The sequence below is a fragment of the Myxine glutinosa genome, chromosome 12 (assembly GCF_964187855.1).
Source record: "Myxine glutinosa chromosome 12, kmMyxGlut1.1, whole genome shotgun sequence".
Taxonomy (NCBI): Eukaryota; Metazoa; Chordata; class Myxini; order Myxiniformes; family Myxinidae; genus Myxine; species Myxine glutinosa.
In genome coordinates this window covers 38699963-38712166 of record NC_136272.1, presented here as the reverse complement: position 1 = coordinate 38712166, position 12204 = coordinate 38699963, and the positions used below count along the sequence as shown (strand labels likewise).

The window sequence follows — 12204 nt, the reverse complement described above, 5'->3', positions numbered from 1 at the left end:
GCAGGAGCACCAGCCCATAGGGGAGAACAGTATTCCATTGAGCTGCGGATGAAAGCCTTGTATGTGGTGAGGAGCTCAGGTGTGCCTAGGAAGGACTTCGCACGACGGAGGATGCCCAGTCGGCGACTGGCTTTGGAGGCCAGCTTGGAAATGTGGTTTTCCCAAGAAAGATCATGGCAGATGGTGAGACCCAAAAGCTTGAGCGACAGAACTTCTTGGAGAGGATTGTTGAGAAAGTAGATGGGAGGGTTGTCCAGTCGATCTTTTCGGAGAGACATAGTAAGAGTGTGAGATTTGTCAGGATTGAAAGACATGTTCCACATGTTTGACCAGTCTGTGATTTTGTCCAGGTCTTCAGAGAGTGAGGAGGCTGCAGACTGCCGATCTGAGGGAAGAGGAATGGAGCGGCAGAGAGTGGAGTCATCAGCAAAGAGATACAGAGGATTTTCCAGAGAGTCGGAGAGATCATTGATAAAGACCAGAAAAAGCACAGGGCCCAGCACACTGCCTTGGGGAACTCCAGCCTGAACGGGAGGGGAGATGAGAGAAATCCATTCAGGGCCACACGTTGACTACGACCAGAGAGGAAGTCCGCAAGCCATGCATGGAGATTTCCATGGATACCATAGGAGGAGAGTTTGGTGAGCAGAGCTGGGTGCCAGACCGTATCGAAGGCACGTGATTATGTCAAGGGAGACAGCTCTGATTTCCTGTTTGGCATTGAGGACCTCCATCCATTGTTGAGACAGCAGAAGCAGCATGTCCAGAGTAGAGTGACCTGGTCTGAAACCAAATTGATGATCAGAGATCAAGCCATTGGAGAAGAGGAAAGATTTAATATCCGAAGCAATGATGGATTCCATGACTTTGCTGATAATTGGGAGCAGGCTGATTGGTCTGTAGTTGCAAGGATCTGTTTTTGCACCTTTTTTGTGTAAAGCGGTAATGTTTGCTGATTTCCAGGATGCTGGCAGATGACCTTGAGCAAAGGATAGGGTGAAAAGAACAGAGAGAGGGTGAGATAGAGCGGCAAGCAGGATTTTAGGACCCGTGGGCTGATGCCATCTGGTCCAGTTGCAGAATCAGAGTCGAGGTTTGACAAAAACTCCTCCACCTTGTCAGGAGAGAAGGTCACAGAGTCCAGGAGCAGTTTGGTTCGACTGGGAAAGGTGGGAACAGAGAGAGATGGGTTTGGGACTAAGGATTTTGAGGCAAACACAGAGTTGAGGCATTCGGCTTTGTCACGTGCGATGTCAACTGTGTGGCCATTTGAGGTAAGGGAGGGGATGGAGGGGGAACAAACACCAGAAACGGATTTGACCAGACGCCACCAGGATTTGGAGGAAGGAGACAGGTTTGAGAGTTCATTCTTGAGTGAGGAGAGATAGTGCTTCCTGGCACTCCTGAGGGTAGACACACACTTGTTCCGAGCTTGGTGGAAGGAACTGAGATTTCCTTCAGTTGGATTAGCCTTCCAAGAGGCAAAGGCAAGTTGTTTCAGGGCAACTGCCTCACCACAAGATTCAGTGTACCATGGACGGGAGGAAGGGTAAGACAACTGAAGGCGAGATGGGATAAATCTGTGCATGAGAGAGATCAGTTTGCTTTGGAAGAATTCCCAGGAAGAATTGATGTCAGAGGCAGTGGAGATGGGAGACCAATCCAGACGATTGATGGCTGCTTGAAGACCGTCCCAGTCGGCCTGAGTGAAATGCCAGACTCGTCGACGCTGAGGAGGCTCTCTGAGAATGGCCAGAGAGATGTCCACTTTGACAAGCACATGATCAGAAGAACCGATTGGAGCAGAAGAGCAGCAGACATTAGCAGGGAAGTTAGTCATAACCAAGTCTAGAAGAGAAGATACTCCATTGGCTGAGATCCGGGTCGGGAAATTGACAGATTGTGTCAATCCCAGTGAGTCACAGAAGTCCTTTGCTGAGGTGCCATGACTGGTGAGAGAGGAACCCACACCCAACCAGGTGGCATTATGACAATTGAAGTCACCACATATGAGGAAGAGAGAGTTGGGATGAGTGGATAGAAGTTGGTCCATGTTGTCAGACAGTGAAATGTAGATGGAGTCATCACTGTTTGGGGGACGGTACAGAACACATATGAACAAAAGGTGGGAGCGGAGAGGAAGCCGTAGCCAGAGGTACTCCTGGGGGTGAGGAGGAGAGAGGGCAGTGCAAGGAGAGTGAGGAAGAGAGTTTTTGATAAAGATAGCCACCCCACCACCAGGCCGAGGCTCAGGTCTATCATACCGGAGGAGGGAGTAACCAGGAAGAGATGTTAAGGAATCAGAAACATCTTGAAGGAGGAAAGTCTCTGTTAAGCAGATCAAGTCTGGATTGTCAGAAGCAACCTGTATGGAGAGATCAGTCAGGTTTGAGCGAAGGCCCCGGATGTTTGAGGTCCATACCGTTAATGAAGAGAGAGGGGGAGCATCGGGTACAGGACAGGGGAGGGGAGGAGTAGGGTAAGATGAAGGATGAGAGGGGGAGGTAGGGAGAGCAGTTGTTAGTGTGTCAGCGATTGCAGAAGAGTTCCAAGAAAGGGAAGGATGAGGAGGATGAAAGGTTTGAAGGTGAAGGGATGAGGCACAGAGAGGGGTTGTTTGAGGGGGGGCAGAGGAAAGAAGAAGGTTGGGGGGGGTGGAGGTATGAGATAGAAGGGAGACGAAGTGGGGAGGAGGCAGCTTTGAGGAGGAGGGGGGAGGAGGGAGAATTGGAGAGGAATGGTATGGGGGGAGATTTGAATGGGAGGGGTTGGGGGGGAGTTTTGAAGGGGAGGAGTGAGGGGGGAGTTTAGGAGGGGAAGGGCAAGGGGGGAGTTCAGGAGTGGAAGGGCAAGGGGGGAGTTCAGGAGTGGAGGGGTAGGGGGGGAGTTTAAGAGTGGTGGGGCAAGGGGGGAGTTTAGGAGTGTAGGTGCAAGGGGAGGGATTTGGATGGGAGGGGCAAGAGGGGAGTTTAGAAAGTGGATGATTAATGAAAGACGAACATTGAAAACAAATTGGGTTTGTTGTGATTTTCAAGTTAGCAATCCGGTTCAGAATGATGGAGGAGGGATGGAATGAATGTGAATTTAGACCATGTAGTGAGGGAGACGTATAAGATATTGAATTTCTTTTTTTTGAGGTGGAATGAGTTGGAGAGGAAATTGAGAAAAGCCTTTTAAATAGGAAGAAAAACAGCGTGTTGTAAAATACCACTGAGTAAAACACTGAAGGGGAAAGGTTATACATATTTAAATAATATTTAAACAGAACCATGAACAATCTTATGTGCACAAAAATACCAACGGGGGGAGAGCCGAGAGGGACCACCACGAGTCATGTGAAGGGCAAACGGTGGATGGCAAGGAGTTAATGGGGGCGGGGCGAAAAGCACACCTGGACAGAAAATACAGGATGAGTCAACAGTACACGTGGAGAATGGAAAATAAATGTTTTTTTTTTTTGTTTTTTTTTTGGTTTTTGGGGGTGGGGGGGGGGGGGAGGTGGGGATTTAGAACGTTAGACAGAGTATTATGTTCGGGGTAGAAGGGAAAAAAACTAAGAGCCAAGCAAAACACGATTAAGATAACAAACACCGACGGGGGTACAACTACAAGGCCGCACACGAGGAGCAGAACACGATTAAATAATTACAAGTTACAGGAAATGATACCTGACACTAGCTGACATATGGTCAAGAATCTGATACCTGACACTAGCTGATATATACACGTGATATTATTTGAGAGCCAAAAAACTAACCCCACCCCCTAAATCTTAAGCGGGAAAAATGACCCGAAAAGCGATAAATGGGTGATCTGACAAATGTGATGATAACACAGATACGGCTAAGAGTTTCACACTGCTATCACATTTTTTTCAGCACTAGGGACCTTGGCCTTGCCAAAAATAACTGTTAGCCATCCTCCCTCTGATTGAGCATGGTCGACCCCTCGGCTCATAGCCTATTTGCTGGATTTGTAAGAAAAGAAACAAAAATACCTTGCATTCTGCAGTTGGATTCTTGACCAGTACAGTGGTCGCATTGGTCTACCAGGGAGCCGCATGGCCTTCCGCACCTTAGAGTTAGACATGCCACACAATCCTGAAGGAAATGCACAGGACGATGGTGGTGGTGGTGGTAGTGGTGGTGGTGGTGGTGGTGGTGGTAGTGGTGGTGGTGGTGGTGGTGTCGCCTGAGATTGTTGAAAAGAAAGTTGTGGAGGATAATTTTCTGAGGAACACAGTCCAAAAAGTGTTGGTGGAATTGGAGGAGGGAGAGGGGGTGGAGGCGGTGGAGGGGGAGGAGGAACAGGAGGTGGGGGTGGTGCGGGAGCAGGTATTGCTTGTGCTGAATTCAAAGCTGAAGGAAACAGGTCAGGTGGTATAGGAGGAGGCAGTGGTGGTGAATTAAATGTTGAATGAGCAGGCAGTTGGGGCAGACTCCCTCTCCCCAGATCCTCATCTGCGGCAATGCCCCGCCTCGGTTTCCCCAAGTGCGGCTTGAATGATTTATTATCAGCCAGGTCTCCCTCATAACCCACGGGAAAGAAGGAGAGGCGGTCGGTTTGCACAAGCACGCTTCTGCTAGAGCGCTCGGTGCTCTCGGTCTGCACGATGGCGTCCATCATAACGGGCGCACAACCTTCAGGATGTGCCAGTTGTTGCAGACCGAAGATGTCATCTTCCAGCCTTGCTTGCACCATAGCAAATTCACCCCGAAGTTCAAAGGCTTTCAGGTCATACTTGTCCTGAAACAAACACGACAATCACAAATTCCATGTGGACAAAAGGTACCAAAGTACATTGTGCTGGAGATTATCACGCGCTGCTCCGAGTCCAGAAGCCAATAATTTGCTTACATTCCAAGCAATGATATATTCACACGAGAAACAAGACAATCCACACATAGAAGAATGTGAAGCTGGGGTTCTTAACCTGGGGTATCCATACCCCTTGGGGGTATGGGCGACCAAAATCTGGGGGTATGGGAACTTTCCAATCCTTGGCAATATCCTTCTTGATGGAGAAGATGAAAAGGCATTGCCTGGGGAAATACTTCAAGAAGTCAAGGACCATTTGAAAGTCCTAAGTACCAATTTTGAGGGTTACTTCTCAGATATTGATGATCTTAGCACAGAATCCGTTTGGATCCAGAACCCTTTCTCGTTTGATATTTCTACGATGAGTGACGATTTAGTGAAGGATGATTTGATCGAGTTCCAAGAAGATCAAAGAAAAAAAGCTGATTTCGGAAAGGCTGGGCTGGATTTTAAGCAGTTTTGGTGTGAGCAGATAGCAGCTTACCCTAGCTTGGCGAAGAGGACAATAAATGTGTTTGTTCCCTTCACAACTACGTATCTCTGTGAAACAGGTTTCTCTGCATTATTGAACCTGAAATCAAAGTAGAGAAATCGACTTGATGTGTCCGATGATATGCGAGTGGCGTTGTCACGAACTGTGCCCCGATTCCATATTCTGATTGCACGAAAACAGCAGCAACAATCTCACTAGATTAGTAAAACGGCTTGCATAAAACTTGCATGTTTTAGTTTAGTTTGAATTCTTTCTTTGTTAACAAGCAAAGAAATAAATAGGGATAAAATCCGAATGATTTTCTTTCCTGTTCTGTTCCTAATAATCCATATGTAAAACTAAGCTATTGAGATATTTTGAAGTCACACTGGAACCTAATGGGACTGGTAATCGGGTGCTGATCCCCGAACTTGGCCGATTTTCTGGGTAATAAGTTACCAATTTTCATCCAAAAAAATAGGTAATTAAAGTAAAAACACCCCTCAGAATGCACCACAGAGCACCTAGAAATCAAAAAAATTCTAGAGGGACATGACCACAGTCCCCCCCAGCTATGCGTACCTTCGGTGCGCCTTGGTCAGTCAACAGTCTGGCGAAGGGGGTATGGGGACATCGTGGGCAATCCGTTGGGGGGTCTTGACAGGGAAAAAGATTAAGAACCCCTGATGTAAAGTGAAAAGAAGATCACTCCTTCAACAACTACTCAGGGAAGCGAGTGCAGGGATATCAAACAAACGAGCCACATATGCCATACCTTCAAGCTGGCAGCACTGGGAGACAACAATACATCATGTAATAAATTCGGGTAGCATTTAGAATAAAGACGCTAACTAATGTCTCGGTCGAAAGCCTTTGTAATGGGGGCAGGCCCAGACTAGCACGGAGACCGAAGAACGACTTTCCCAAGTGTCCCAATAGTAATGGTCGATGTTGAAAGGTTCGGTCTGCTGAGAGTTATAACCACAGGCAATGGCTATGTTCCATGTTCAAGTTGATGCCAAATGCACATTTTAGCACAAGGTCGCAACCAGCGAGGCAGACACTCAAGGGCAAGGTTTGAGCAATCTTCATCAAACGTCATTCGGACATGCTTTTCCTACACCATGACCTCTAAATATATTCACCTGGGGAAAATATACAACTTCAAAGTCAGTTAAGGTGAGGGTGGAGAGCACGTTTGCTCAGCTGGAGAAAGTTTACAATGCAAGACCCATAACTTATGGCAAAATAAGAAAGAGGATAGTGTCAGTGACAAACTCAAAATGTGTTGTGCAAAAAACAAAAAATAAAAGAATAATAAGAAACCTGTAGCTTCTTCATCTCCTCCCGGTGTTCCCGCTTCAAACCTTGCACCACCATGAGATGTTCTGCGGAACAAAAATGGTGACACGTGCTCAGCGTCTTGCCAAGTGCGGCTTTGGCCGTGGTGGAGCTCGGCTGGTAATGACGTGGACACTGGGGCAATCAGGAACTTGTACAAAGGAACCGTGGTCTGTCTGTCTCAATGCCACGGAAAATACCGAAGGCACGAGCGCTCTTTGCTCCGACGAAATGGAACAACAATTGTGATGGGAAAGGATAGCCCTATGGCTCAACCAAAGCCATAATTGGACAAGAAGGACTGTTAAAATGGCGAGGTTATTAAGTTAATTGCTGCGCGTTTTAATACACAGACTCCTCTGTTTGTGATGTGAGAGTTAAAAGTTAAAATAATCTCAAAGTGCACTTTTTTTTTTGCCTTTTTGCTACTTTTAGCATTTAATTTATAACTACTTATTGAAAGTGCAAAGTTAAATATTTGGCTTGACCATTTCGTGGCAAGATAAAACAAAAACAAACTAGAACATCACTCGGTAGAGCCCATACCTCTGCCAGGATGAACAGTTTATGTTCTGTATCCCGGATAGGCCGGGTCTGCATCCAGACCTGAACCAAAATCGAATCGGCGTGGTCATGTCACCTAACCAAATCATCCACCTAGTTTTATCCAAATCGGTCCATAACTTTGGAAATATCATGCCATATAACGTTTTTGTCCCCATCTCTCAATGGTGAAGAATTACTTGAATAATTAAAAAATTCTCATAATTATCCAGATCCAGATCTCCACAAAAATCCAATCAATTATTCCTCGTCACACATCGAACATGTCTAACAAGTTTTGTCCAAATTCGTCCACAACGTTTTGAGATATTCTGCTCACAAACAAACAGAGAGAGGCAGACAAAAAAAACCAAGACAAACAAACACAGACAGAGACAGACAGACAGCAAACAGCCAGACAAAGACAGACAGCAAACAGCCAGACAGGCAGAGCCAGACAAACAGAGACAGAGACAAACAAACAGACAAACATCTAGCCAAATAGAGGCAGACAGACACACAGACACAGACAATCAAACAGAGACAGACAAACCTACAGACACAGACAAACTAACAGAGACAGACAAATGATCAGACAAAGACAGACAAACAGAGACAGACAGACAGACAGCAAACAGCCAGACAAAGACAGACAACAAACAGACAAAAGACAGACAGACAGACAAACATAACCTCGTCCACCTTTGGTGGCGGAGGTAAAACAAACATCTCAGCGCCAAATGTAATTATCTTGGCTGATGTTACACAAAACTATTAGCTGCAAACTTCACAGGAAAACAACTTCATCCATGGACGAGGTTCTAAAAAATCATTTCACATATTTGAGCAACAAAATGGCTTCCATGGAATGAAGCAAACAGACTGCTTCAAGTTCGAGTTAATTAACATCTTATGGAAATTTACATCCCCTGAGCCATCACATCAAGGCTTTGATGAAAGTTTCCAATCAGTTATGTCATCGGCCAATATATTCATGTTCACCCATTGGCATTGCATCAACATTGTACTTACATTGCAAGCCACAGTTATCGACCTATGGTGACGTCATTAAAGGAGCACAGTAAAAGAGATGGCATTGCCTACACAGTTGGGATTTATCAATCCTACATCATTGGAAAACATGGATTCATTCCTTCACGTGCCATGCTTGAGACGGAACGTCCATTCTGTCCTTGGCTAGGGTCACAAAGTCTGTGAAATTACCAGGATGGCAGTTTATAGCTGGGCCCTGATTCACCATTGCGAAGGCTTCACCATTATAGACTTCATCGAGAGAAGGCGAGCTATCGCCGGCCCCTGGTCAAATTCCTGCCCCGTCAACTGCTGGGAAGGCAATGGCAAACCCCCTGCATAACCCTTGCTAAGAAACTGCTGAGGCAGCACCAGACACTGCAACAGAGTATGGTACATCAGACAGCTCAGACGGGTGTGTGCAGACCTCTAGGCTATCCTGCCAGGCCTATAAAAAAACAACAACATTCATCATGATGAATCATCTTATTGGAGTAAAGATGCCATCTCCAGCCATTAATGCGCATTTTAATAATAAAGTAAATATTTCAAAGACAACACCACCTGCTATTGGAGCACCTGTGCAAAATTTGCTCTGCATTCCGAGTTGTGTCACAGGTCAAATCAAGCCATTGCCAAAATCTACCGCATGACAAACATAAACAAGCAATTTCAGATTCATTGTTGCAAAGATTAATAAGAAACTTTAAACTTTCATAGGCTTTGCATCCGTGGGACATAGAACAAAGTAATTTAGTACATCACATCATGGGAGGACGTCATTTGTGAGGTCACTTGAGAAGAATAACCGATTGTGTTCGCCCAGACTTTGCAATGTCTGTCTGTGGAAAAATAACAGGTTCAACTAGAACAGCACTCGGTAGAGCTTCATCACGAACCTCAACCAGGCTGAACAGTTTATGTTTTGTATCCACTGATCTGGATTCGGATCTGAACCAAAATCTAATCGGCTTCTTCTTGTCACCGAACAAACTCGTCCACCTAGTTTTGTCATGATCCGTCCACAATTTTTTTAAATATCGTGCTACATAAAGTTTTTGGCCCCATCTTTTAATGGTAAAGAATCACTTAACTATTAAATAATTCTCGTTCCAAATCCATATTCAGATCTTCACCAAAATCGAATCGATTCTTCCTTGTCACACACCCAACCTCTTCACCGCGTTTTGTCCAAATCCGTGCACAACCTTTTGAGATATCCTGCCATATATCGTTTTTGGCCCGATCTCCCAATGGTGAAGAATCACTAAAAAAAATTTAAATTCTCATATCCAGATCAAGATTCAGATTTTCACCAAAATCTAATCATTTCGTCCACGTCATATACCCAACCTGTCCACAAAGTTTCATCCGAATCCATCCACAACTTTTTGAGATATCGTGTTAAGAGACTGGGGGTGAAAACATCGCCTCCGCCCACCTTCGGTGTAGTACGGCAGATAGGTGAAATATTTGGGAGAATTGTGCCTTTGACGATACAAGCACGAGAGTTGGCACACAGTTGGAGTATGCCCTAAGGAAGATATTTGGCTATAGGGCCATCGCAGATTTGTCCTGTGACAACAATGGCGGCCATTTTTTTTTTTTTAAGGACAAATCTGCGATGGCCCTATAGCCAAATATCTTCCTTAGGGCATACTCTGACTGTATGCCAAATGCCATGCTTGTATCATCAAAGGCACAATTCCTGCACCTATCTGCCATACTAGTGGCAGAGGTAATTAATATATTATTGTGAAGATACACCAGGCAAACCGAAACCCACCAACAAGTTATGTTTATTTATATATTTATTTATATAACATCGAGGCTAATGGAAGAAATATGGGATGAAGGATAACACGAGATGGTAGTGCACCATCTGCTTCAAACTATGGAAGAAAGTGGGGATTCATCAGGTTCCGCAGACAGGAAAAAAGAGGAACAAAAGAGTTGAAGTTTTCATTTCGGGAGTTAAACCAGGAAGAGGTTACTTCAATAGTCCATTCATCCGAGAGTTTCTGGAGAGGGTTGGTGGGCTGAGACAGTAGAGGAGGAAATATCAGAGAAGTGGAGGTAAGACAGAGGACACCGACCCATCTGTGATGAGAGCAACAGGCATTGGGCCTCGTCCTTATTACAGGAGACACCAATGATGAGAGCTTTGTCTCCCACACAATCCAGTGGAGACATGATGATCCAGTAGAGCGACAAACAAAAATTCTTACGGTGTTCCGAATTTTTCTTTAGGAATGGCTCAGAGCGACGGAGGATCCATTGTGATGTGCTTGGCCAAGGAGAGGTCATGGCTGAGTATAAGGCCTAGACGTTCAAGAAATTGAATCTCTTCCAGTGGCTGAACATTAAAATAGACAGGTGGGTTATTTTGTTGATCATTCAGAAATGAAAGCGTGCGACTGAGATTTGCCAGTGCAGTATTGAGGGGTACGTTCCATCTATTTGTCAAATCAAGTCATTTCTTTAACTCTAAGCAATCCTTTGTACAACTGATAAATAGCGACGGAACTCAAAATCCATCTGAGAAATGTTCTCGTGCAAAGTGTTGGCTTTGCATTCCTGGTATCGATAAACCACAGAAAGCAATTTTGGGATATCACTTCATTGATGATGTCATTTGCATTGACAGTGCCAAAACTTTTTTATTTTGCATAGGGTGAAAAAATGGACAAAACCTCAGCTTTATATGAGTAAATGTTTGAGATGTTGTGCAGAGAGACAAAGGAATAGAGAATTGAGTCACAGTGAGATTATTATTTATAGAAGTCTCACTTCAATAATAAAACTAGAACGAGCAAAGATTGCATAGCCTCACCCGGACTTGTTTTGGGTGGTTTTAATGTATGTATTTTATAAAAGTACTCACATTCTATTTGTATCGTACATACTATATAGACGTACTTGCGTTCTAATTGTACCGTACATACTGTTATGTTTGTGGGGGTAGTGATATGTAGAGCCAGGTAAATTCATATAGGGAGGTGCTCCAGATGTCGGGTAAGAACCATCACCTGTAATAAGTACTTGTTTAGACCGTGTGTTCGGATTAATCTTGTAGCTTCGTCTCCATTATGAGGAATGGGGCATGTTAACTAGTATAGGGATTATGTTAATTCCCCTGTTCGTCAAGCCTCAGTGATTTAACCTTTGGCACTTTTGGCACTGCACTATCGACACTAGTGAGAAATGCCCATTTATTGCACTAAATAATAACAATAAAACCAACCAGAAGCAAGTTCTAAACACTGTCAATGGACACCACCATCTACATCGCCTCACATAGCTCGGGCAGGCCGAAGACACGCAACGGGGACTCGTGATTGGCCAGGGCGGAGCAAGAAGCTACCAGCTGATTGGTGGAAGGAAGGCCGAGGAGAAAGCCGAGCGCCGATGGCAAAGGCCACCAAGGACGTCAGAGGCGAGTAAGAAGCGGCGCGCTGATTGGTGCAGAAGCGCTGATGACTTCTCGACCCCAACGATAAAGGAACTCAAGGACCGACATCTCTCTCTTCTTGCCCTCCGCCCTTTTGGCTCTCTTGTTCTCTGAACCTCCAATGTTGCCCTGTTCTTGCTCTCCTCTGGTTCCCTTGTTCTTCTCCTTCGCGCGTTTGTGCTTGGACCTGCCGTGTTCAGAGACGCCACCAGGAGACGTGCAGAGTTTTGCAGGCAGAAACGATGCGCGACTCGCCACTGCGGCGTGACGAGGCCTGGTGCGAGCGCTGCAGCGTGAACAGGCGCAACGAGGCCTAGTTCCCGCCAATGAGCGCGTTTCACGTGCGCACGCCGGCCGGACCCATTCGCAAACCCTGGCGAGACCCTCACGAGCTGATCAGAGCTAAGTGCACAATAAACCACGTTTTTATTTTCCAATGTTCTTTTCTTCCTGTGTCTGTGTTACAAGTCTGGTGTGGGGACGTCCCGATTAGGAATTCGTTTCACTGTCGCGTTTTTTTGTTACCGGAATTCCATTTTAATAAACC

The 12204-nt window shown here is 45.5% G+C and overlaps 1 protein-coding gene across 1 annotated transcript in view; it reads right to left on the bottom strand.

Moving 5' to 3' along the window:
- LOC137417267 (formin) overlaps nt 1-12204 on the bottom strand; it is a 147030-nt gene that overhangs the window by 81791 nt on the left and 53035 nt on the right. Inside the window, exons 5-6 of the mRNA XM_068103106.2 lie at nt 6617-6678; nt 3998-4746 (exon numbers count right to left, since the gene is read on the bottom strand). Coding sequence (XP_067959207.2) covers nt 3998-4746; nt 6617-6678 — 811 coding nt within the window. The remainder of the gene's footprint in view (nt 1-3997; nt 4747-6616; nt 6679-12204) is intronic.